General features: G+C 35.4%; 2 protein-coding genes across 4 annotated transcripts in view; both read left to right on the forward strand.

Annotated features, from left to right (window-relative positions):
• Positions 1–8,842: 8,842 nt before the first annotated feature.
• LOC110371065 (transcription initiation factor IIB) lies at positions 8,843–15,279 on the forward strand. 2 transcript variants are annotated; one of them, XM_021327152.3, is made up of 5 exons: positions 8,843–8,925; positions 9,139–9,249; positions 9,835–10,135; positions 10,851–11,207; positions 12,535–15,279. In XM_021327152.3, the coding sequence occupies exons 1-5, from the start codon at positions 8,909–8,911 to the stop codon at positions 12,694–12,696; spliced, it is 948 nt and encodes a 315-aa protein (XP_021182827.1). In that variant the 5' UTR covers positions 8,843–8,908; the 3' UTR covers positions 12,697–15,279. The 2 variants fall into 2 exon arrangements, with proteins under 2 accessions (XP_021182827.1, XP_049708138.1); XM_049852181.2 differs by having other exon boundaries at positions 8,905–9,022.
• Positions 15,280–18,620: 3,341 nt separating this feature from the next.
• LOC110382286 (uncharacterized) overlaps positions 18,621–26,424 on the forward strand; it is a 118,778-nt gene continuing 110,974 nt past the window's right edge. For both annotated transcript variants that reach the window (XM_049852172.2, XM_049852174.2), the window contains exon 1: positions 18,621–18,916. In XM_049852172.2, coding sequence (XP_049708129.2) covers positions 18,832–18,916 — 85 coding nt within the window. In that variant the 5' untranslated portion in view covers positions 18,621–18,831. The remainder of the gene's footprint in view (positions 18,917–26,424) is intronic.

Raw genomic sequence — 26,424 nt, forward strand, 5'->3', positions numbered from 1 at the left:
ATTAATTCAATTTCCACCTCTTTAGTACGAAAATAAAAAGCCGATTGCGTCTGAATCTCGGTGTCTCTAGAGATCGACGCAACATTTGTTTAGCAATACGTAGTTTCAGTAACGCAATGTTTCATAACAGTGAAATTCATAATAACTCGCCACGCCAGATGGCAATGCCAAGTTACCGGCTGTCAAGGTTGGCTCAATCGTTTGCAACTGTTTCTTAAAAAATAATTCGATACTGTAATTTAATATTAATATCACTTTTATTTTCATTACCAACGCAACAAAAAAAAAACTATTAAAAATCTAGATACTGACCTAGTTAGTTTGCTCGCGTATTTTAATTTTACCGGGTAATCTATGGTACCGACAGCCAATGAACTTTTACATATTTTCCTCGTTGGCGCGAATTTCATTCATAATTTTCCAACACACATTTTTATATAAGGATGGGCTATAAACGTAACACAAACTATTTCTAAAGACTCTTCAACTCAATCCCATTCATGGCTCCAATTAGTAATTCATCTTGCGTCTGTTAGCCATAGATTTGTGGTCACCTTTTAAGGCTAGATGATTCATTTGATATTCGAGAGGCTGTTCCAATAAGTACGTGATACATATTACACAAAAATAACAACTGGCTTCGCGCCATTTTTGATAACCTAGATCTATTTCATGCTGAACTCATTTGGTTTTTAAATGTAGTAATATATCTATCATAATTAATTTCACAAGCTATTGTGTTTATTTTAATGTTGAATGCCATTTTAGAGTGAAATAAACGTTTTATTTTATTCTAGTGGCCTTATTTGAAATACTTTATCTAAAGTATTTTTGGTAGCGAAAAAGTTTCAAATAGGTAATTAAATTGTATATTTCAGCAGTTACTTAACAGTCTATTTATATCTTAATAATGAAAGAATTCACCTTACAACTTTTCAAATACATGCCGAAACAAAAAAATATTAAATTAGTAAGAACATCAAACAGCCTTGATTTTCCGCGGCTCGTGTAAGTTCTCTTAACTTAACAAGCCAGCGTCTCCATTAAGATATTTACGTCACAGAATACCAAGTAATTACCATTACAAAGTTAGATTTTGCAAAACACTGTTTAAAATACCTCTAAAGTTCCACCGTACCTACGTCATATACCCTTATTGATGTGACCTTTGTTCTTTAGATATTATTATTAGCGATATAAGTACTCTTTAGATAACCCGTGGTACCTTTGAATTCCTATCTAATCATATAGATTTACGTGCGTAGTTCCTTGTAGCTTATGACCTAGGTGGACATTAGAACACTGTGTATTCACGTCACAAGTGATAAAATAATTATTCCTGTGGGCTTGCTTGCTTGCCGAGAACACTGCAAAGGGTATAAAACATATTATGCAAAGGCTACATACATAAGTACTTTATGCATATGACACTAACCCTTTTTACCTACCTAAATAAAAATCATTGCGTAGGTACATAGACTTCAACCTATTCAATTTTAATCATGCGGTGATGCAGTGAAAGCAGGAAGCATGATTCATATAATGTGAATATTTACTTTCAGGACTATACCTATATATTGAAAGCAAAAATGCTAAATGTCTGAGTCATCTGAAGTACCTAGTAACAATAATTTAAATGACCATTTCCATAGATTTAAAGAAACAATGGTCGCCGTTTCGCTTGCATGGTGTTTATTACTATTGTATTGTACCCTTTTCCATTAATATCTACCTGGCTGATAATCCCGATATTGTTTACTATAACCGTAGTTTCAAGGCGAAACTATGGCCGATAAAATGAGTAAATAGTCCAGTCAGGACTGTTTGGTAATCAGTGTAAAAGGGGCAATAATTGTTAGGAAACAGAACTTAATGTATATTTAATAGTCTATGGATCTATTTGTTTATTTTCGTTAGTTTATCATGAATTGGAATCTCATCGACACAAAAGAATGACTAAATCATTTATGTAAAACGCTTTTTTTGTAATATAACGTGAGGCAATCATATTTCATCTCAATTAATACGAGACAATAAAGTTAATTGTCGATCTGAGATCCACATTTGATGTCAACATTAAAATGTCGCCTCTTAATGAAAGACCGAGGTCTGGCGAATTAATGTGCGAAAAATTATGAAACTCATAAAAATTGTTGATAAACCTTTACAACACACTGAGCGCATAATTTGCATGTATGGCTTTATATGCACGTAGTGTCGAAATAAATGAAAAAAAAAACTAGAAAATGCTAACAAAGGCCAAGAGTAGGTCTAACCTTCGTTGGAAGTTATCTTTTCATGACATCTTTATTTGAAGGTTTCCTTTACTTTTGCTTATTATGATTTCGCTACCTATCCTCTCCCTGCGGCCAATTTTTTGATGCATGTTGTGTTTCTAATGAGGGTTTTTGAAATTTTTTCTGCCACCGGGTGGCGCCACGTATGCGTCTGGTCCAAACAGCTGTCAAATAGTATGGAATTGTAGGTGCCGAACTTATTGTTTATTGAAATTCTGTTATATTGGAAGTGTTATTGATTTTATTATGGACTACGGTCAGAATAAGGTTTCCGAACTAAAAATTGAGCTAAGAGAGAGGGTGCAAAAGTCACTGGTACTAAGGAAAAGCTTGTTGAAAAATTTGTTAACACAATATGATTTAGTTTTTTTTATTTACTCAACCGCAATAGTAAAACAATAATGCAGTGCTTTAATTATAAAATAAAAAAACCACTAAAATCGTTCACTATTCATAGTAAAGATAAGCACTTTGACAGTTACCTGGACCTGACGACTCAGTGCGCCACCTGGTGGACGCCATTTTAGAAAACCCTCATTTGACCTTTAAGATTTTGTCTCTGGGGGAAGGATCAAAGACTGTGGTAGTTACCTTATTTCGATACTAATGGAAATTTCCTGATGATATCGGGATACATTGCTTATAAACAATATAGCAATAGCACCAAAAAACGACTTTAGTGATGTGACACGGATCTTAATGAGCCATTTAAAAAACTACAAATCGATTTAAAAACTGAGCGAACTAGGCAGACCCTTCAATAACCGCCCAGCCACCCAAACATACAAAATTCCTCTCTAATTGAAGCCAGAGCCAGTTTTCCTTGGGTGTTACTGTGCTTAGGTTCGGCATGCCGACTTAAATGACCTTACTACAAATGCAATAGTTGATGCAAGTTAACATTTTTGCAATGCAACTGCTAGCGTTAGTGCAAGAAACGTACGAAACTGTGATGAAACTTATTGGATGATGAGACGTTTAAGGACGAGAATGAGAGGATTTTATCGATAACTATTAGTATCGACACTCACTTTAACTAGTGTCATAACTGTACGATAGAATGAAGCATGAGAGTTTCGACTTTAAAGAGGTTCTACAATGCAAAAATGACGAGCAACGAGTTATCAAATCCCGATGCAATTGAAATGCGGTTTCAAAAACAATTGAGACACCACCCAGCATTAAACATGAAACAACAGTTGCAATAACATTAACCCTCTGCAACTGACGTGGTCAAATTTTTACAATTCAACTGAGGTGGTAGTACACGAGACACCACTTCAATTGCAAATATTTTTGTAAAATTAAATTATACAGCTAACTTATTGATATTTATTAGATTTATAGCCTATTTTAAATGTTAAATTAACTTGGAATAAAAAAAAGAAAATGTACTTTCAAAATTAAACAACTTTTATTTACTTATGTCAAATCAGTCTGAAAATTTTTACTTAATCATTTATGAACTAAAAAAAATAACAAAATCAACTTTTTCAAATTTTAAATTACATATTTTAAAAGTTCACAATAATATGAATCAGTGTTGGAAAAATGAGATACATTCGTTGGTCAAATTATAAACTAGACTGATTCAAAGTCACACCTTTTTTTGGCAATTATCACACAGTGGCTTAGAGAACTGAAGGCAAATTGGCTTCGAACAATCACAGCAACGATACTTAGTTTGTCTTTTTATTTAAGTTGGAAAAATATAACAAAATGTTTTGTCACTCAGTGGAACAAATCGAACTACCGGGATGGGGGGACCTCCATCCATGCCTAAAACTCTTCTCCACGTGAAATGGCGTCATCTTCATCGTGTTCGGTTTCAGGATCGAAAGTAATGGATCTCCATCTTTATCATCAATACCTAACACTAAAGGCATCGTCACTTTCCTGTTACAGTTAGGTAGTTCAATATTTCCCCTTCATGTCTCTGGAGAGTTTCAGCCGATGTTCTTTTACGAGCACAAGTCCCTGGTTTAGGGTTGTTGCTTGAGATGTCCATCTAAAAACTTGTTCAGTACTTAACACCAGTTAGCTTGGCATTCAAGTTAATTGATAAGTAATTAAAATATTAACGTAATATTTCAGGAAAATTGGAAAAAAACAGTAAAAATGAATCATTTAAACTAGGTTACTGACGTGGTAGTTTAGGAGACACTATGAAGATATAACCATTTGACTGAGGTGGTAGTCTCGTGGAAACTTACCTTGACGCTGACGTGGTAGTCCCGTGGACACTTTCTTTCCTCCACGCTAAAGTAAGCTCACTGTGACCGCCCCCCGCACACTGACCGACGCGCAAGCCCTTTATAGGAAGGTACTCGAAGAGCTGGCGCACGAATTTGAAAAATGACGGTAAAAAACTTGATTTTGTATTTTGCGGTGTCTGTGGGACTACCACCTCAGCTGCAGAGGGTTAAAACATGGAAATCAGTTGGTAAACATAAATCTCTGAATGGAAATAAACCTTATTTATCAATTAAATATGATCTTAACTGGTAAAGACCCGGCTGAGGTCAAGAAAGTCTCCATTCATGCATATTATTTATACGTATGTGCTAAAATTAATTAAGTATCTTAGATATTTCATCAAGTTTGATTATTTGGCTTGAATTTAATATACTTACGAGTAACTCTTAATTAATTAGGTAACGCGTAGCTATACCTAGAGTTAGACTAATTGAAATCGTAATAGGTATTGTGAAAATACAAAGTGTAATTTAATTGATGGCCTAATTTCTTGTTTTAGTTCATATTTGGTAGGTACATGCTCACAATAATGCAGACGCGTTGGCTAGGATCTGAACTGGCCCTTTGTTCGTTTTTAAGGTCAATTTCCATAGCTAGATAGCCGAAAAGAAATACATGCAAATTTTCCAAATGTCCATTGCTCTGCAATATTAAGTAATAAATAAAGATACCAACCACAGTCCACAAGTACCTAAAATCATAAACACGAATGTTTTTTTTTGTACAATAAATTAGCGCGGCAACTCATACCGATGACCTCATATTGCAAAAAGGTTGACCTTATTATAAATAAGTAACATTCAATACATTAAATCAACGGCTAAGGTTGCCAATAGCGCTCAAAATGCGATATTGCTCATTGACCCACTGCCTTAGAAAACGTGTCCGAAATCGCGGTGCAGTTTTTTTCATTCGGATTATGACATTGCGATGTTCAATTGTTACGCTATCTTTTGACATCACTTCTATCTGTCTGCCTTCTCAACACGTCATCATATATTTGTAAAGAAATTCAAGTTTGCTAAGTATTTAGTTAATTACTACAATCATATTGTGGCTAAAGCTAATAGTTACGATATCGTTGGTATATCGTGTAACTGTAAGTGTTATGTCAGATAAACTAGTATATTACGTTACTTAGATGTTACTTAAATTAATAGGTATTCTTGTGTAGGCTAGAAACGAATTTAATTTATGTAGTAGAAACAAGAATATAATAGAATAGTATTTTATTTTGCAAGGTGCACGCATGAGACACAGGGGTGTGGATCCAGTTCTTAAAATAGGTTGTGAGCACATCAATCCATCCAATATGGTTAAAAAAACATATATATATCTTCACATTTATTAAATTCAGGTAGGTACATGAGGGAGTATACGGGGAGTATATATGAAGGAGTATATAAGGGATAGCAAATAAATAGGAGAATTCAATAAGGAAGTATGTAAGGGATATGCAAAGGGATTACATTAGGATAGGAACTACATAAGGTGAATATACTACTACGCTAGATCTGCTACTGATGTGACTAAGGCGCCCCCTAGAGGAGAAGGTCGATAAACATAGGGGAATTACCCGTAGCCAACAGTTTGCAACCTTGAAATCGATACACCAATGTTCATAAAACTAACTCCCTGTAATAAAAAGCAGCCCCGGATCTAGGGGGGGGCAAGCCGGGGCCCATGCCCCGGGCGGCAAATTCAGGGGGCGGCAAAATCAGGCGGCTGCCTGATTTTAAATCCTACATCACAGATTACCATAAGTCGTGGTGGCCTAGTGGGCAAAGAACCAACCTCTCGAGTATGAGGGCGCGGGTTCGATTCCAGGTCAGGCAAGTACCAATGCAACTTTTCTTTGTATGTACTTTCTAAGTGTATCTTAGACACCAATGACTGTGTTTCGGATGGCACGTTAAACTGTAGGTCCCGGCTGTCATTGAACATCCTTGGCAGTCGTTACGGGTAGTCAGAAGCCAGTTAGTCTGACACCAGTCTAACCAAGGGGTATCGGGTTGCCCAGATAACTGGGTTGAGGAGGTCAGATAGGCAGTCGCTTCTTGTAAAGCACTGGTACTCAGCTGAATCCGGTTAGACTGGAAGCCGACCCCAACATAGTTTGGGAAAAAGGCTCGGAGGATGATGATCACAGATTACCATAATAGTTACCTACAGAGCCGTCTTAACCTATGGTGCAGGGTGTGCGAATAACCCGGGCACCCGCGCCGCGGGCTCAGGGGCGCCGAAGCGAATTTGTGTTTAATTCCGCGTTAAATTTGAGAAATTCTCGACACAAACACTACTTTTATGTCCCAAAACTCAAAAATTTTCGCGCTCGCTTCGCTCGCGGTTTCTTTACTTTACACTTAAATTTTTTGTCACATATAGCTACTTTTAATGACCCAATACTCACAAAACTTCGCGCTCCCTTCGCTCGCGGCTTCTTCAAATCACAGTCGCCTTTTATTTTATACTAGCTGGTGCCCGCGACTTCGTCTGCGCAGGTTTAGTATTTCGAACAATATGTTTACAAATTGTAGCCTATGTGTTATTCTGATGTATAAGCTATATTATTGTAAAGTTTCATTAAAATCCATTCAGTAGTTTTTGCGTGAAAGAGTAACAAACATCCATACATCCATACATACAAACTTTCGCGTTTATAATATTAGTAGGATGTTTAGGACTTTTAGTGATCCAAATCTCAACAATTTTCGGGCTTGCTTCACTTTACAGCGGTGTTATTTTTAACAATTTTTTAGTCTACCCTATCAAAAAGGTAGGGTCGTTTTTAAGTTCTTTTATTAATAAGAAAGTAACTTCCAGTTTCCATATGAACTTTCTTATTTACGCTACTACTTTAAGTCCGAAAATTTTAATACATAGGCGCCAACACCAACAAAGAGTAATGTACGTTTGGGCTACATTTTAAGTAATTTTTGTTTTGAATTCTAAAATATAACAAAAAATTTCGCACTCGCTTCGCTCGCGCAATCAGAGGCCATGTTTCCGTGTTTTTGCACTCACCAACCAGCAATAACTTATGTACGATTGGGCTACATTTTGCTTTGACTTGTTAACTATAAAAAAAAATTCGCGCTCGCTTCGCTCGCGCAACCGGTAACTACATGTGTGTCTGTTTTTCGTATGGGTTTGAATTGCAGTTGTAGGGCGCCGTAGAAATCTCGTCCAGGTCGCCGGTAGAGTTAAAACCGGCACTGATGATTTTGACAAATTTTTTAAGTCCTTTACCTACCAAAAAAGTGACTTTCGTTGGTGGAAATTAATATAAGTAGGTAGGCGGGGCGGCATTTTTCAGTTTTTGCCCCGCCTAAAAAAAATTGAAGATCCGGGGCTGATAAAAAGACACATTATATTCATTCAGTCTTACCTACTTCCAAAGGCTACCTATTTATTATTCATCCCAGAGTTACTGCTAAATTAGGTAAGTCATTTGGTGACCATGAATGACGGCGAATTGACGATTGAGAAACCTTGACTTTCGGTAGCAGACATGACATATTGTTTGTATTTTCCTGTCACTATGACAAAGTACCTACTGACTCTGATGCATATTTGCATAATATTTATTTAAATTAAATTGTATTCGCAATCTACTGCTCGTGTCAGCAGTATTTGCAGAATGAAACAGACTTGGTTCTGCATTATATTTTTATGAAGCAGATGAGAAGTATTCTATTTTTTAAATAATGGCGCATGTAGTTTTTGTTTCATAGTGCTACTAACCTGCATAATTAACTTCAAAGTTAAACATAAGAACATTTCAAGTATGAGGGTTTTTGAATTTTTTTCTGCCACCGGGTGGCGCCACGTATGCGTCTGGTCCAAACAGCTGTCAAATAGTATGGAATTGTAGGTGCCGAACTTATTGTTTATTGAAATTCTGTTATATTGGAAGTGTTATTGATTTTATTATGGACTACGGTCAGAATAAGGTTTCCGAACTAAAAATTGAGCTAAGAGAGAGGGTGCAAAAGTCACTGGTACTAAGGAAAAGCTTGTTGAAAAATTTGTTAACACAATATGATTTAGTTTTTTTTATTTACTCAACCGCAATAGTAAAACAATAATGCAGTGCTTTAATTATAATATAAAAAAAAACACTAAAATCGTTCACTATTCATAGTAAAGATAAGCACTTTGACAGTTATTAGACCTGACGACTCGGTGCTGCCACCTCGTGGATTGCCATTTTAGAAAACCCTCATTGAACAGGCAACTTTCAACATATCGAGAATATCTTGCTTGATTTTTTGTCTATGGTACCATTGCGCCAAAGATTACCAACTCGTAAAAAAGTTCTGTAGTTGTTTATGGTATCTACTTGACAATCAATCATGGCGAGCACGTCGAGGTCTGTTTTCCTAATTTATTTTATTCCTGATTCGTTATTATCGACGTTATTTATGTATTGTACAGCCGAATATATTTAATATTTACTATGATATTACGTAAGTTAACGATGGTGCTAATTGCATGTAACAAGAGGCCACGGCGAAGTTGTTTCCCAAAGATTTGATTTCTACTTGTTGATGAATGATGAGCCTACTTTCTTTTGCGGTTTTAGGATTGAGGCGAATAAGGTGGTGTGCTATGCGCACCCAGATGCACCGCTCATCGAGGATTACAGGGCTGGGGACATGATATGCTCGGAATGCGGGCTGGTAGTCGGCGACAGGTACGTAGCTAAATGTTTGTTTGGCAATATTTACGAAACGCACTGAGCTTTCCACCACTGATGCCATGTCGTAATAATAACAAAGTTGCTGAACTAATGCGAGTGATGTATTTGATTTCTATTATTTCGAGGTCAATAAATAATTGACTAATTGTGCAATGTGGAAACTTGAGAATTGCGCATAGGAACTGAGAAGTAATTAAGCTGTATCACTCACACATACACATACGTTCATTTGAATTGTTAACTTTTGTCTTAAACAATTTTAGTTTAAAACCAATATTTTGGCCTCTAAAAACTTAAGGTAATGAGTAATAAGGTTCCACACACAATAATACACATAGCTCTATAATCATGTATGGTATGATTACTTTTATAGTGCTAAAGGACATAATTTGCATACCCTGTGACTACTCATTAAACAGCTTATCTATGCATTCTGCACTGGTATGATGCGGTATGTCCATCGGAATTAGGACAAAACAGTAATTAATATGCAAAATAATGAGTTTATTTCATTGTATGATACAATGTTGCTTATGTACCAGAAAATATTCTTTAACAAGGCTATAATTTAATTTCCAGAGTCATAGACGTGGGTTCCGAATGGCGTACATTCAGCAACGAGAAGTCCGGCGTAGACCCATCTCGTGTTGGTGGACCGGAAAACCCTCTCCTATCCGGCGGAGACTTATCCACCATCATCGGACCAGGTCGAGGAGATGCCTCGTTTGACAGTTTCGGAGTATCAAAGTACCAGAACAGGAGAAACATTAGCAGCACAGACAGGGCACTGATTAATGCGTTCAGGGAAATCAGTACTATGGCGGACAGGATTAATTTACCGAAAACTATTGTAGACAGAGCCAACAATCTCTTTAAACAGGTATGGTTACAGACATTTAAGTAAGTTACAAAATATTCTTATGCATTATCAAGGTCAGGTTTCATATGTTTGTGAAACAAACTGAATCATGTCTGCCCGAGAGTGAAATAGTTGATGTAATACATATTGAATTGATGTTTATATTTCATCTTTTGATTGAATTGGATAACTCTTTTTGTATTTACTCATGCAATAATGTACGATAAGTGGATAATAACTACAATAAGTACAAACTTCTCTTTTAATATAACATGATTTCAGTGATCATAAATTTTGAAACAAAGTTTGTCACGGATAAGGACAATTTTCAAGTAAAAAAACCATTATTATGTTAATTTGTCATACATAATGTTGACCTCACTTACAGCTTGATTTGAACAATAATTTGCATATGCATGAATATTAAACAATGTATTTATAAAAATTACTGATATTTTTTTATAGTTATTTTATTTAACATGCTACGTTCATGGTTCATTTGCAGATAAATCAAAGGAATATGTTGAAATTTTATTATGATGTTGATTCTGATAATATAACTTTTCTGTTATTTCCTCTGCCTTGTTCTCAGCTTTAGTATCAAGGAGTTTGTAAATTCTAATAAAGCGACTCTCTGGGTTGTGGATCATAGAATCCTTAATCAAGGCTCAATAACATTTCTGTTCACTATAACCAAGATTTGAAATAAAAGTACATTTAATAATTTCTTTTCCAGGTGCACGATGGCAAAAACTTGAAGGGCCGAGCGAATGACGCGATAGCCTCAGCTTGCCTCTACATAGCCTGCCGTCAAGAAGGGGTTCCACGTACCTTCAAAGAAATCTGTGCTGTCAGCAAAATCAGTAAGAAGGAAATCGGCAGGTGCTTCAAACTCATTCTGAAGGCTCTGGAAACATCTGTGGAGCTGATTACCACAGCAGACTTCATGTCTCGGTTCTGTTCAAATCTGGGACTGCCGAATTCCGTACAGAGGGCAGCTACACATATTGCGAGGAAAGCCGGAGAGCTGGATATTGTGTCTGGACGCAGTCCCATTTCAGTGGCAGCTGCTGCTATTTACATGGCTTCACAGGTTTGTAGTACTTATAGTTTTTATTTTGGTGTGTTTCATTTAAAATGATTGCCCAAAATTCAGATTTTCTACTGTGCTTCTGTCATGAAAAGTTTACTTAAATGACAGAGTTGCAAGAATATTTGGCTAAAAATAAATAACTGCACCTTGAATTAAACTCTTGTCCATACATTATATTTTATTCATATTTTTTGCTATAATCAAATCTGCCCTTCACACATGAGTGGTAATTTTAAACGCTGAGCGCAAACAAATAAAATGCATAAAACTAATATTAGAATTTACATATTACTTGAGGTGAACAAATTCTTGACCATGAAGCTACATATAATTTTGATGTAACATTTAGAAGGACAAGGTTAGAGATAAAATCAAGGTAAATAGTAGATTGCTCTGTTATATTAGACCGGACTTTGATTTAAGAATTGTTTGTTTTGATAAGGTGTTAGAACTTATCAGTTCAAGAATACTATGACTACTTGAGTTTTGTGATGTTATTTTTCTTGTCTAAAAAAAAAACCGGCCAAGTGCGAGTCGGACTCGTGCACGAAGGGTTCCGTAAATTACAGTTAAATCAACCTATCTCAAAAACTATAAGAGATACTTTGATCAAACCAAAAATCGTTGAAAGAGTTAATTAGCATGCATCACCTCTATTTTTTTTAGAATTTTATACCCCGTAGTTATAAAAATAGAGGGGGGGGGACATACTTTTTACGACTTTGAGAGCTGATATCTCAAAAACCGTTCACTTTAAGAAAAATGTTTTTTAGAAAACTTTATATCATTTTAAAAGACCTTTCCATTGATACCCCACACGGGTATGTACATCGAAAAAAAAAATTTCATCCCTCAGTTACATGTATGGGGGGCCCCACCCCCAATTCTTTTTTTTACTATTTAGTGTCATATTTTTGTAGCGGTTCATACAACACATATTCCCATCAAATTTCATCACTGTAGTACTTATAGTTTCCGAGTAAATCGGCTGTGACAGACGGACAGACGGACAGACGGACAGACGGACATGACGAAACTATAAGGGTTCCGTTTTTGCCATTTTGGCTACGGAACCCTAAAAAAAGATGTCTGGTTCTCCTTATCTGTATTGGCTGCTGTATCTTACGCTGTACAGTAACTCTGAAGGAGTTGTATGATATTATTTTATTCCATGTTTACAGATTATGTATCAATAAAGATTAAGCCTTATCTGTCATATAGTTCCAAAGATCTTTTCTGTTACTAAGGGAACTTACTATGCTATTAAAGCAGTCCACTTACATCAGAAAAAAAACCTTAACATAACCATTAAAATACCCCTTTCCAGGCATCAGAAGACAAACGCAGCCAGAAAGAAATAGGTGACATTGCCGGCGTCGCTGACGTCACAATCCGTCAAGCTTACAAGCTGATGTACCCATTCGCAGCCAAGTTGTTCCCCGAGGACTTCAAGTTCTCAACACCCATAGAATTCCTCCCACAAATGTAATAGGTACGTTATATCCTGTTAGATGTAAGAAGGTTATACAAGTGAATTTGACAGGTCAGGCACACTGACTATGGTTTAAAAAAAAAAATGCGCGGGAAAATCCTTGACGTGATATTTTGTCCTATTTTTTTTTGTTGTTTGGTTGGTAAAATAAATCAAAGTAGGAATAAATGGCGAATTCAGACAGCCATTTTTTCATATAGACAAATGGGAAATAACACTATCAAAACTTCAACCAGTAATCCCAATGGTCACCCTGGGTTGAGTTATCCAGCATTAGTAACACTAATTTACCTGTAAAATGAGCCTACTTTATGCATATTCATTACCCATATCTGTCTATTATTAAGCTCTTATGTTTGTGATCATATCATTTGAAAAAAACCGTATATTTATATTCATTAGCTAATCATACACAACTTAATAAGATTTATAAAAAAAAAAAAACAGTGTTAAACAAAAATAAATGACAAACAGTTAACAGAGTTGACTTGCTGCAAGCAAAGGTGTACGCGATAACAATATCTTAAAAAAAAAACATTTATTATAATTACACATTTCATATTCATAAATGCATATTAATAGTATTGAAGAATAGGACTAACAGGACTGTAATTTAGAGGTGACGAAAATTAAGAAAAAGACACAAAAGATGGCGGATGATTGTGAATTTGCGAAGTTTTTAAAGACTTATCAGCAAAAATAATATCACTGACAATCGGTTTATTTAGTAGTAGAGATGTTTCGTAAATTATAAGGCGAGAAACAAAAACTAAAAGAAATATAATCGCAGTTTATCATAACGCCATAATCTACTGAGAACTTTTGTAAAATAAATAATTTAATATTCATTAATTTGCCAATAAAACAGGAGACATATTTATGTAGACTGACACTTGTTAAAAACATCTAAATTAGCACAATTCATTAACATTTTTAAACTTGAATTTTTCCTTTCTTATGAATAAGTAGTTTTTGTAAGTGTTAGTGCAGTGTTGGAAAAAATATGTTGCGATGGCTTGTTATGTGATTTCTAAGTATCATTTCTACGTAGGTGACAGTTGTGTATTTATAATTTATATTATCTGCATAGCTTGTAGGTCATTAGTTCGATAAACTATCTTTTATTTTTTCTTGTAGAACCACCTTAGATTTATAGTTGGGCAAACAATGACTATACTATGGGAATATATTAAAGCTGATTATTTAATTTGTTGTCTATAAAGAAATGACTGCAATCCAATGTTATAAGTGATAATAAAAATAAAAAAAAACGATTATAAATTGCTGATTTTCAAAAGTCATTTCAATAAAGGACCAATCTTTTTGGCACTGAGATTTGTAACTCTATTTAAGGTGTCATACATACTTCAAGTTTAATTAAAACTCCTACTTAATTTATATCGTTAAAGTTTGCCCAAAACTTCTATAAAATACTTAAAGTATTGTACCTGAGCATTGATTGCTCTTTATTCTTATCCTGGCACTATCATTTGTACAAATATTCTCTATATAAAATCAATGCAAAATATACTCTACTCTTATAAGAATAGAGTTTATTTTATACTGGTATAGAAATCAAAGTATTTGAACAAATATGTATGCAAAAGGAGCCACCATTATCGTTTAAGTAAATCATCATGGTATTTTGAATTAATTGGCGATACTAAAGCACGGTTTCACTGGTTACAGATAAAGTGTCAGTTAATTATCTGATAGTTAATGCTATCTGCCAGATAAACGCTGATTACTACTTCTGCCAGATATTGCTATCCAAGACATGTGAAACCCAAAGTTATTGTCCTGATAGGCTATCAGAGACTTTGTCATTAACCGGTGAAACTGGCCATATGACGGTGACCAGTAAAATGTTCCATATAACTGGATTTCTGCATATTCTTTTCTATCTAGTTTTCCCCAAATAATTCAAAATACTGTTAGTATTAGAACACGAGGTCTAAACAAACAATAACAAAAGATTTAAGACTAAATTAATTTCATGTCTACCTAGGTTAGTTATTGAGTTTATGCATTTTTGGAATAACAATATAAATTATATTTTGTAAGAGTTACTATGTGATGCCCATACCGAGTGTAATGTTACTAATCGACCATATTTTAGATAGAAAAGTTGATATAAATATACATATGCATATTGCCTTAATGTTGTACTTTAGAAAATTTATCACTACTGAAATATAGGGCCAATATATAAAATCGTACTGTCACAAAAAAGTTCTGTTTGTTTTTTTAATCTGGCAACTATTATACATACAAATGTTGTTTGTGGATTAAAAAGCTCATATTTATCGTAATTTCATATGAAGATATATTTTATACATATACTTACAATACCACATCTCCGAAATATTTATATAATTTTAAAGGACTTTTTGTGTAGTAATATGATCTCTTTCTTCTTAATTCGAATCTTTTGGTCTCGTAGTGTTGCCAGTTCCACATGATAGCCGACTGTAACTTTTTGTAAAGATGTATCGTTAATTTTGAATGTATGTGTAATGTAACTAGCCTTAATTTAGTAATTATGAATAACGCCACAAAATAAATGTATATTAAGTGAAATTACTTTTTTATTACTTACCCTAACATTCGTGATGATTGAGACTTTAATTTAGCTGTTCAAGAAAATAAAACGAAACCTGGTTGTTCGTCGAACCTTCTATCTAATTTCCGATGAGTTTTTAAGACCATTAATCGGTAAAAACATCTATGTCTTGTAGACGACAGACTCGTAAACTTGTTGCAAGGGAGCTTTATTACTGGAGTACCTATACATAGCTGATACAGATAGTTGAGATAAGAAGTTTTTAAAAGTAAGTATCTTTTCCGAATAAAATATAGCAAAGGTCTCACGAGGATAGAGCAGCTTCCCTACAGTGAAAGAATGTTCCAAATCGGTTCAGTACTTATTTTCCGACAATCAAAAATAAGTCTGTCTATAGCAAAAAAGTAAGTAAAAATACATAATTTCACTGTTTTGTAGTTAACTATCAAATGTCAGAAATTGGTAACTGTTTTTTGTCGAAAATATATAAAATCTGCAATGTTTTGGCAGTAAACATTAGGAACAACTTTATCTACCTACGCATTTTTGTACCAAAAACATCTTTCTTGGCCTTACATTTTACAACCCTAGAATAATATACGATCTGTTTACTACACCATACATAAGTAATTTATATATACAGTAGGTACTCGAGCTTGTATATGGCCCAAGAGAATGAATTTATATTACAGGACATAAGAAACGTGACTTGAATGTAGGGCCCTTTCCTTTTTGCTTGGTTAAAATAGGCGACATTATGGCTGTCCAAGCAAGCCAGCTAGCGAGGATGTTTTGGTGATTCCAGCTTTGCAGAAATATAAAAAAAGTCTGCGAATATAAGAACACTGCAGGAAAAAGGCATGTTTAGTTTTTTGACCGAGACTAACACAAACCAGTGAAGATTGTCAATTCGTATGTTTTTAGGTTTAGGGAAATAAAATGACATAGTTATAAACACGTTTAGTTGCCGTTACTTAGTAAGATTAGATCTCCATACCACAGATTATATAATAGTTACTACGATATAACTAATGAATAATTTCATTTGATGATTATCTTTCACACCGGAGGTTCATATTTTGTTGTGGACATAAGTTAGCTTGTGGATATCGATGTTGGTCCCTACGCAGATACTATGAGAAAATTCCGTAGCGACTGCCAATCGCGTGATGACGAATTTTCAAGTGGTGTGCTGATATGCATGATCTAATTACGTCATGATGAAAGTACGAAACTTTCGACTCCGATGAAGAATGAACGGATTTTTATAGAACCTTATATAATATCCTATACACGGAGTAAAATAAACTAATCAGAGTCACAAAAATGAACATCCAGACTGGAGCTTATTAATTCCACATATGATTAGGTAGAGTCAGTAATAAAAGTTCATCATAAATACTAACACAAAAATCTCAAATGCAAAAATTGTGTTTAGTCATTTTTGTTACTCTCGTTGATTTGATATCCAGGCAGGTCCATATTTGATTGAGTTAATTAATAGCTGCTGTTGACCTTACATGAAAATGAGAAAGTGAAGGGCCTGATGGCCCACCACTCCATTTTCTACGACACACCTGCCTTGTCCTTCACTAGGCACCTTACAAAATGAGGATGTCGATAATTTTATGTAAATTCAATAAGCTAGAACAGGTGACCGATGGGTGCCATAACCAGCTGTCAGTTCTATGGTATATAGTACCTATTGGCCCTTTTACCCATATGTCTGACCCATAGTCTACGGCTATGTATAGCTAAGTAATTAGGTTAATTGCATGCAAAGCAATAAAAATGTTGGATGGTTATCAAAATGTTGACGGACCACCGTGGTGTGGGCTACTTATCAACATTCATAATAATTTATTGGTATGTTTATGGAAAGATTGTCGTCGTCACAGCGTAAAATGTCCACTGCTGGACAAGACCCTCAAGCTGGGTGGATTTGCCCATGGGTATTCACCGCGATAGGCGCGTATTGGTGAGCACCTTTTTTGAATAGTTGGGAAAAGGCTAGGCTGATGACTGTGTTTGAAACACTAGCTTTACCTACTCGCAGTTTCTTGAATCCCACTTCCATTCTATGGGAGCTGCTTCGTTCGTGCACTTAAGTATGGGCTCCGAAGCCTGAAATGATTTTTAAAAGGTACCTACCTAATAATTAGTTCGCGAGCTTTGCGTGTTCGAACAAACATATAAACAAATTATGTACCTATACCTAATACCTTATTAATTTGAGCCGATTTCTAAAAACAATTCCACTAACAAGCTAAAATGCCTGAGTGCTAGATTTGCATACTTAGTATGTGTACAATGTCTACATCTTATTAGGTGACATAGTTTAGGCACTAGGTATTAATTGCATTTCATTGGCTAATTGAAATCAATTAGGTATTGTCTGTGTGTGTAGGTATTACACAAAGCTAATTTCGTATCGTATCTCATATAAAACAATCTTTAACGTTAATAAGTATAAGAGCGAAAGACGGGTGACAGCGAGCTTGCAGCTTCGCAGTATCTACCGTGCCGTTCATGTGTTATTACCTTAAGCGATCAAACTTAACACCACCCTTTTTGCATCAAGGGGCTAACAAACTTTAAAACAAAACGATTTTAAAGTCACGCATTTTTTATTTAGGTCAATGACCTCGCATACCCAAACATACAAAATATTAATTTCATTCGCTACTGAATTTGGTAATTACACGATAAGGCTTGAATATTAAATTAAAATTCCCGCACGACTCAGGACGTAGTATCATTAATTTCAACGGGTGTTTATTTATAATAGTTGTTAAATTTTTTAAACATTTAACGACAAAATAGGTGCTATTGTATCTATTACGGGAAAAGCCTGAAGTGCGGCTACACCTAGGTGTAACCGGCCATTTGCGGCCAAGCTTAGTTGTATCCTCTTTTGAAAAGATAAAAGAACCTCTGATCTTCTGTAAGAACTATGCGAAACCTTATCATAGCGGTAATAGATATCACCACCAAATAGTCACCATCTTCAAATAGTTATTTTATTTTAGCATTTTAGGCTATAAAGTCCAGCGTTTTCGAACCTTTCTGTCACCAAAAAAACTGACCAACTTTAGCTACGCATAATTTAATACTAAAATATGCTAATGGACACAAAGTAGGGCGTAATTTATTACCCGATAAACTGCCCTTTTATAATCTGGCTACTTAATCAGACGAGAGCTTCAAATGAACATATCAATTAAAACAAAACTAACGGAGGGTATGAAAACGGATCAATTTGTATCGCGGGCTTTCCCGGCTACGAGTCGCGACCTACGAGCGTAGCCGTCTGCGGGTTATTCTGCAACTGTTATGAAATCGCATCGCTCTATTCAGTACCGCGAGAGCTTTCGAACGGGGAGCCCGTGCTGCGCGCGACAATCTCTCCCGCGTATTTACGTACGCAGCACATTCAACCCTAAATCCAATTAAAAAAACAATGTGTCAGTGACCGCTAATCACCTATAATGGGATAATAGTGTAATAGGTTATTAGTTCATAGTTTTTCTTGTGTGGAAAATGTTTTTGAAGGATGTGATTTCGGAAAAATGTTGAGGGCGTCCCGCGCGCGATGTTTGCACGTAGGATTGCTGTGGTTCATTTTGTGCCTAGGCGACGTAGATGGACTTATAGGTATGTTTATGTATTTGTCATCATTTTGTATTGTAAAAGCTCTAGCATTAAGCTTTCGAGCCAAAATCTGTTATTGCTACAGGTAACTTACGAACAGTCTAGTATAGTAATAATTCGACAGTTACTGCATTAAATATTACTTCATCAGAGCATTTTGCACCGAATAACACCTGCCTTTATACTATTTACGAGGCATCCTCGAAATAGGTACTAAATATTTCAGGCTGAAGTGAAACAACAGTGCTTCTGAGTGAAACAAAACACGATTTAAGGCAAGGATTCGTTTCGCAAACATTTGTAATTAAGGGGGTCGAATTTTGACGGGAGCAAGTAAGCTATCAACCCTCTTCTGCTCAGTCTCTCTATATTTATCTATGCTAATAAGGTTTTAGTAGCAGGAGCATCGAGAGAAATAATTTATGCTCGCGCTCGTTTGTGATAATGGATTGCCAGGTCGTTCTATTCGAGTAGAGAGAAATTTATTTCTTTCTGTAGGTTTGTTTTTAGAATCGGTTGGGGTTAAAGGGGTGAACTATGGGTTAACACTATGACCTTGCAAATGACACGTGAAAAATATTTTAATTCATACTTTTTACTGATCCAATCCTTATGTGGGTTCTGTATTTTTGACGGGAAAACTTGGCATTCAAATTCTAACGCTTACCTATCTATGTATGTTGATCGCTATGGTTAGAATTCTGAATAAGATTAAAACGTCAAGTTTTCCTTTGGTCAGGAGTTCATCGTCATGCCATTTAAAGAACTTACATATCTAACTAGCTAAATGTGGATGGATTAGTATTTAATCTTTTCCTTATAGTAACTGCAACGAACTGTCTCCCAAAGACTGACTTTATGTTATATCACTTTTCTATCAGCCATTAACAACACCTACTGTTTTATTACTTTTTATTGGACATAGAACAAGGGCCCTGATGTATTCCCGTCAATAAAGTTTGATGTCATTACTATTGGGCAGTTTCGTGACTAGATTTCGCGAAACGCCACACCTAGGCGCACGCAACGATTGGATAATCAAATTGCCTTTTCTGTTATAGTTAGGCGTGTATTGTGAATATAAATCTGTGCGTAGGTATCTAGCTTTTTAGCTTAATTTGTCTGTTGTTTAGGTCTTTTTGTTGTGGGTTTAGTATATGTAACAAATTGGCTGGTCTGGTCTAAATGGAATCTTAAATGCGTATGACATGTTAATCTGCCTTGGTAATTGTCTATGTCTTGAGGAAAAAAAACCGGTTGATTAAATTGTACGTTCCCAGAAATGTCATCTTTTGTTATCATATCATCAAAACTGAACCGAATAGTCCACTAAAACTAGGTAGTGAGATCAGCTGCAAAAAGTGTCATTTATTAGAGTGTTCAAATTGTCAACAGCTATTTCAATTTCATATTCAATTACAAATTGCAAAATGTCGCGGATCACTCTAGCTTTCAAGTTTGAACAGGCGACGACGCATCTGACAAATAGCTGGCAACCCCTTTATTAAATCTAAAGTCCCTACAATTTCCTACGAATTTCGCGCAGATGATTATTTCATACACAATTATGACAGGCTGCCATTAATCCGGGGAGGGTTATTTTTTATATCCCTCACGATTCGGCAATCGATATTGGTAGGGAGAAATATCTATTGTGTGGATTCAATAGTCGGGAGCACGAGTTCTATGACAAAATCCCAAACATTCGTATATCCATTCATCTATTTTTGTACGGTTTGTCTGTAGGCCTACATAATAGTGCTTTGGGTAATCGTTTTTTTATGCGGAAAAAAATGCCGAGTGTGTCCTGTTACGTCACTATTGGGTCTTAAAAATACTCCATCCTCCGAGCCTTTTTCCCAATCATATTGGGGTCGGCTTCCAGTCTAACCGGATTCAGTTGAGTACCAGTGCTTTACAAGAAGCGACTGCCTGTTTGACCTCCTCAACCCAGTTACCCGGGCAACCCGATACCCCTTGGTTAGACTGGTGTCAGACTTACTGGCTTCTGACTACCCGTAACGACTGCCAAGGATGTTGAATGACAGCCGGGACCTACAGTTTAACGTGCCATCCGAAAAACAATCATTGGTGTCTAAGATATACTTAGAAATTACATACAAACTTAGAAAAGTTCTTAAAAATACTGCTACATGAAAAATACCTACTTTGAAAACATAAGTATTTCACTTGACCCAAATTTTGAGGGACACATTTTTTCAACGTACCTTTAAATATACAGCAGATTTTGAACAGAAAATAAATATAAGCACGCCTTCCCCTTTTTCTTACGTCCCCAAAGATTTGACGTAAGTACGATCGTAGGCACATTGTCGAGAGGGGGTGGCAACATCATGTACTCTGCCGTGAGTAGCCGTGAAACTGACATTATTAATTCATATAGCTACAGATGCCTTTTCCTTTGAAAGGTAGCGTCAAACTCGTATCTGGAGACATTTGAAAATGTGATTATGCAGTAATGTATCTATTTAAATGCATCACGGAGTCGACAAGGCTTGAATCGTTCACATATTGCATGCAAGTTGTTCAATAAAAAACCATTAATACAAAGTAAACACAAATGGAAAGAAATATAGGAAATTACACTTCTTTTCCTTTAACCGATTTACGAAAAGCGAGAAAAGGAAATCAAATAAGGATAGATAGATATTTCTGATAATATCCTTCATCAGTCATTTTCAAAATGGATGACATGACAATATTAACAGTTACCCGCCATTTATCATTGGTTGCAGAATAACGCTGTTAAGGTGATGTTACACACCTTGATGTGTTGCCATTAACTCCCTGAATTTAGGGTGTGATGATTAATAGTTTATTCGATTCCAACTCGATACTCGAATGCCACCGATTAGTTTTATTCGATAGCAAACTATTCGATTTAACTTCATAGCCATTAATTACAGAGTTTTATGTGCTAGTTTATTTTGGTGCTGACGATTGAATGTTGAATGGAAATGCTCTGGTTTTAAGTAGTTTGTAACTTTTACGAAAATAGCTGAAAGTTTTTTGTAGACGTTCGAGATAAATAAATAAAATATTACGTAAAAAATACAACTTACGTGTTCTGTCGTATCTTTGTTTGTGTCTAAAAATATTTTGCTTGCAATAACGAAAATGTATAGAGGGCTATTTGTCATGCAGATATTTCGGGTTCCCATGTCTGCGGTGCGACGATATTTCGTACCGAGCAAAAAGCCCATGGATTAACGTGTCAGGTAGCGTTATAGATTGCTGAAATACTTTTACAGGTACCTAGCATAACTAATGACTAGGAAAACTCTGAAATTAAAATTAACTTTAGAAGAAAAAAGTTCCTGTCTTTGGACGCACAAAAGATTGTTTTTTTTTCCTTGGAAAGCAAGTTCAAATGTTTTTATTCTTACGTACAACTGACTCAGTCATACGCGTTCATTGGTATGTGCAGTTTTTAACAACTGTCCTAATTTTTAAAGTTCAGATTCAGAAAAGTTCAATTTCATTGGAAAATGTGATGACATTAGTTTTATCCAAAGATTGCAAGATATCGCATGTTTTCAGCAAACTTGCAGGTTACGTATTTCGATAAAATGGAGGCATTTAACTTCTTATTTATATTGATTAAAATCTGTGTTCGGTTTGTGAAGAAGCCTGACAAAATTTTATATCTGTCGGTAAATTTTACTTTTGCAAAACTGTGTTCAGAGTTAGAAAATATTTAATGGTATTAAATAGTTAATGTTTACTGCTGAAATAAATAAAGAAATTATTTAAAAAATCAACTACTAATAATTGCAAGATTTTCCTAATCACGTATTCTCCCTTTCCTATATACAGTACAAAAAAAAATACTTAGAACCAGTAATTTAGTCTCTTCGTTCGTGTTTATCAGTAAGTTCAAGAGAAGTGGGTCACTCAACAGCGAGTGAACACAGTTGTACGCGACACGACATTGTGGTTGCACGGTACGTCAAACAAAATACATTGCGGATTAACTTTTGTTTTAAACAAAGGTGACTGGTTTTGTTCAATTTTATATGAAGATAATATTAAGAAATAGAACTGAGAATAACCAATTTAGTCTTTTCGTTTGTTTATCAGTAAGTTCAAGAGAAGTGGGTCACTCAACAGCGTGTGTACACAGTTGTACGCAACACGTCAAGCAATACATTGCGGATTGACTTTTGTTTTATATAGAGGGTGATTGGTTTTGTTCAATACTTTGTGTGCTCAATGTAGAACTTTGTAGAACTCTGTATGTGCAGCATCCTCTCTTAAATGATGTAAGTTAGGCAATTAGCCTGAATTTTAAGATATTATTGTAGGTATATGCAGTTCCTATGGAACAGTTTTTAATTGGTTTGAAAACAACATTAGGTAAAGCATTATTTGAATTAAATATATTGTTTTGTGCTAATCTAGAGTTGATTTAACCTCGGAGCAACTGGGCAAATTTATTCGGCAACAATCTGTGTTTTAGTAGCCCTAAAATACCTCAACAGGCGATAAGAGACGACAAATTATGTCAGCAATTCTACTCAGTAGGTAAAAACAACTAACCCAGCTTAGTATTTGTCAAGGCGTTTAAACGGCTAAGCCCATGATAATCCGTTTTCTAATTTATAACTTTGATATTCAAGCACAAATCCTAAAGTGAGACCACAGATTTGAACCGAAAACCATTTAAATTTTATTACCTGGTAAACGAAGCGTTCTGTTACTGATTTAGAGTAACACACAAGAAACTTTTAGTCGGCCGATAGTTTGTTTGGGCTCATAAAACATGAAGTGTATGAAGATGAATTGTAGCAGGTACATTCATATATGAAGATAAGTAGCAATACAGTGGTAGTACGCACATTACAAAGACCTGGCATTTAGCCGGTATAAGACCGTCTGAAAACATTCTAGAATCAAGATTTTCTGTAAAAAATTGCCTAGTTTTGGGGCGACTGTCGGCCGACTGTTTAGTCTACAGTCTGCGGGTATTCTAAGCGGAGCGTTCTGTGGCTAATTTAGTGTTAAAATAGAGTTCAACCGTAAAATTATAATTGATGTCGCAGACTTAAAATAGATCGGAATGAGGATGGCGTCTCTAATGAAATTGAAATCGTTTGTTCTAAGACAAGATTTATATGATTTATGATAAGAGGAATTAATTTACTGCGTTTCTGATTGAAAAATTGTTCCATTAGATCTTTAAGACGACATATTATTTAATCAAAAGTCTGAAATTCCTTTTGAAGTCTTATTGAGATGACCTTCAACATAGGATCTTTTTTATGAAAGCCTTTTTACCTAAGCTTCGAAGTATTTATTTACTAAGTTAGCTAAAGTAGAGATATGAACCTATGGAACCTACATCTATATCCCTCCATTTATCACTGTCAGTTCATTCAGAGAGCTCCTATGGCTACTGAAAAGCAAAACCTGAAAAACGTACATACCTATACCAAGACATTTAATCTATGAAGTTAATGTCTTGGTAGTCAGAATTTCTCTCTGAAGTTTTTTTTTTTATTATATTCTTTCATTGTCTTCTGATATAGAGATATCAGACAGAAGACAATTTAAAACAATGGAAACATACATCAGAAACCAAAACGTCTCGTCTCCCTAAGGGTTGCACCCTCTGCGTTCTCTGTACACTGAATTGATTTCTGCAAGCATCCCTTTCAACATTTCTTTGGGAGTGCTCGGTTTGACATGTATTGTTCTTCGAGTGCTGTAGGGAAAAGTTCCTTTATAAGGCAATGTATGCATGCCAGAGAGGTAGAACCTACCTACGGTAGGATTTTGATTGTTTTCGATGAAATGTGAAAGTGAAAATTTGAATGCGTGATTTGCAGGCGGAGAATAGTCCATGTGAATTTACCCCTGTGTAAAAAAAGGGTTCAGTACTCAAAGAGAAAAACGGGGACATCGCTGTCAATCTGTCACCAGGCTGTCTCTTGAACCGTGATAGTAAGATCATTGTTTTGACAGACGATATATTTTTGTTGACACTATAACAAATTATACTGAAAGTTAGAATAAAATAAATATTTTAGGGAGCTCCTATGCAGTAAAGGTGATTTTTAGGTCCTTTTATAAAATGTGGTATGGTGGAACTGGGTGGAATCCATCGTGTCTAAATCTGACTCACACTTGGCTTGTTTTTATTTGGATATGTCGGATTGTCGGTATTGTTTTTGATGTGACTGTACTTCCGAGTCGGAAAATGTCTAGTTGTGAATTATTGCTTAAGGGGCAATATAAAGGGGTTGCTTGGTTGAGAATTAAAATAAGCATAAATGTAGGAAGGTAATTTTCTAGGTATTCTTTCTATTTGCTTGTTATTTATAAAATAAACACGTTGGTAGGCATAAAATAAAAGTTTCGTAATTAGTTACTTTGTCTTTTGATGTTATTTTTAGGATATAAAATGGTCATTGGGAACGAATCTAATTGTAAATAACAACATTAACATAACTTGTCTACATTTAATTTCTTTATTAAATAAGTGTGGATTTTGTTATTGCAAAACATGTAGCAGATTTGCACATATCGATCTATTCCCAGTTCCTTCACACACAAATGAATCAATTAAAGCACATACAAGGTAATTTGTAAACCGAGACAATCTATTACATATTGTCCTTACCAAGTAATCGAAGCAATTATCTTCAAAGGGTCCACAAATCCAGTAGACCAGCCAATAAATAGGAACATAATTCCCTAGCCTCCCTTAAAACAGAAAATAACATTTATCACACCTTCGCCTACTAATTAAGTCAAATTGCACTTTAAGCCCTTTGATTAAGGTATAATTTGCAGTAATCGGGATTGATTGCTGTCCAGTATAAGTGGAACTGTGATTGTTTGTACATGTGGATCGTTTTCATGGAGAATAAATGACAACCGGAGGTGCCATAACGAAAAATCTCTTAAGAATATAGCGTGCCAAAATGCTGGTTTACGCGGGAGACGAGGAACGTTACCATCTTCGCCCTTACACGCTTTCTTTGGACCCTTCTTTGGACAAAAATCGTTGACAGATGTCTCAAAGAACCCAAACGCCTCGTTATTTCACTCGTAATTGATCGTTCACCATATCTATTTGACCCAGAAGAAGGCGTCAGACCTACCTTACCTGTACTATGGCATATCTGTTCATATTTCCTTACTCCGTGGAAGTTTTAGAATGAGTAGAGTGGTCGGACAGATCAAAATTAGCTGGTGCATAGAAACGGTTGTTTGGGCTCGTTGCTATGGCAACGGTTGATCCGAATTTGGCGCGGAGGGTGGATTGTGGGAGTGAGATGTGAATACAGGTGTGTGTGAGTGTAAAAGAGATGGAAAGTTGGGGTCGGATGATGCAGTGTGCATGATTAAATTGCATTAACGTTTCGTACGTTCGCAATCTGTTGGATTTGCGAATTTTAGTAATCAGCGATGTGCGACTGAATTTAAGGTTTTTTTAGTCTTTTTTACGTGTTAATTGATACTGCTTTCTGTGTTTTTTATTTTTA

This window comes from Helicoverpa armigera, chromosome 6 (assembly GCF_030705265.1).
Source record: "Helicoverpa armigera isolate CAAS_96S chromosome 6, ASM3070526v1, whole genome shotgun sequence".
In the NCBI taxonomy this organism is placed as follows: Eukaryota; Metazoa; Arthropoda; class Insecta; order Lepidoptera; family Noctuidae; genus Helicoverpa; species Helicoverpa armigera.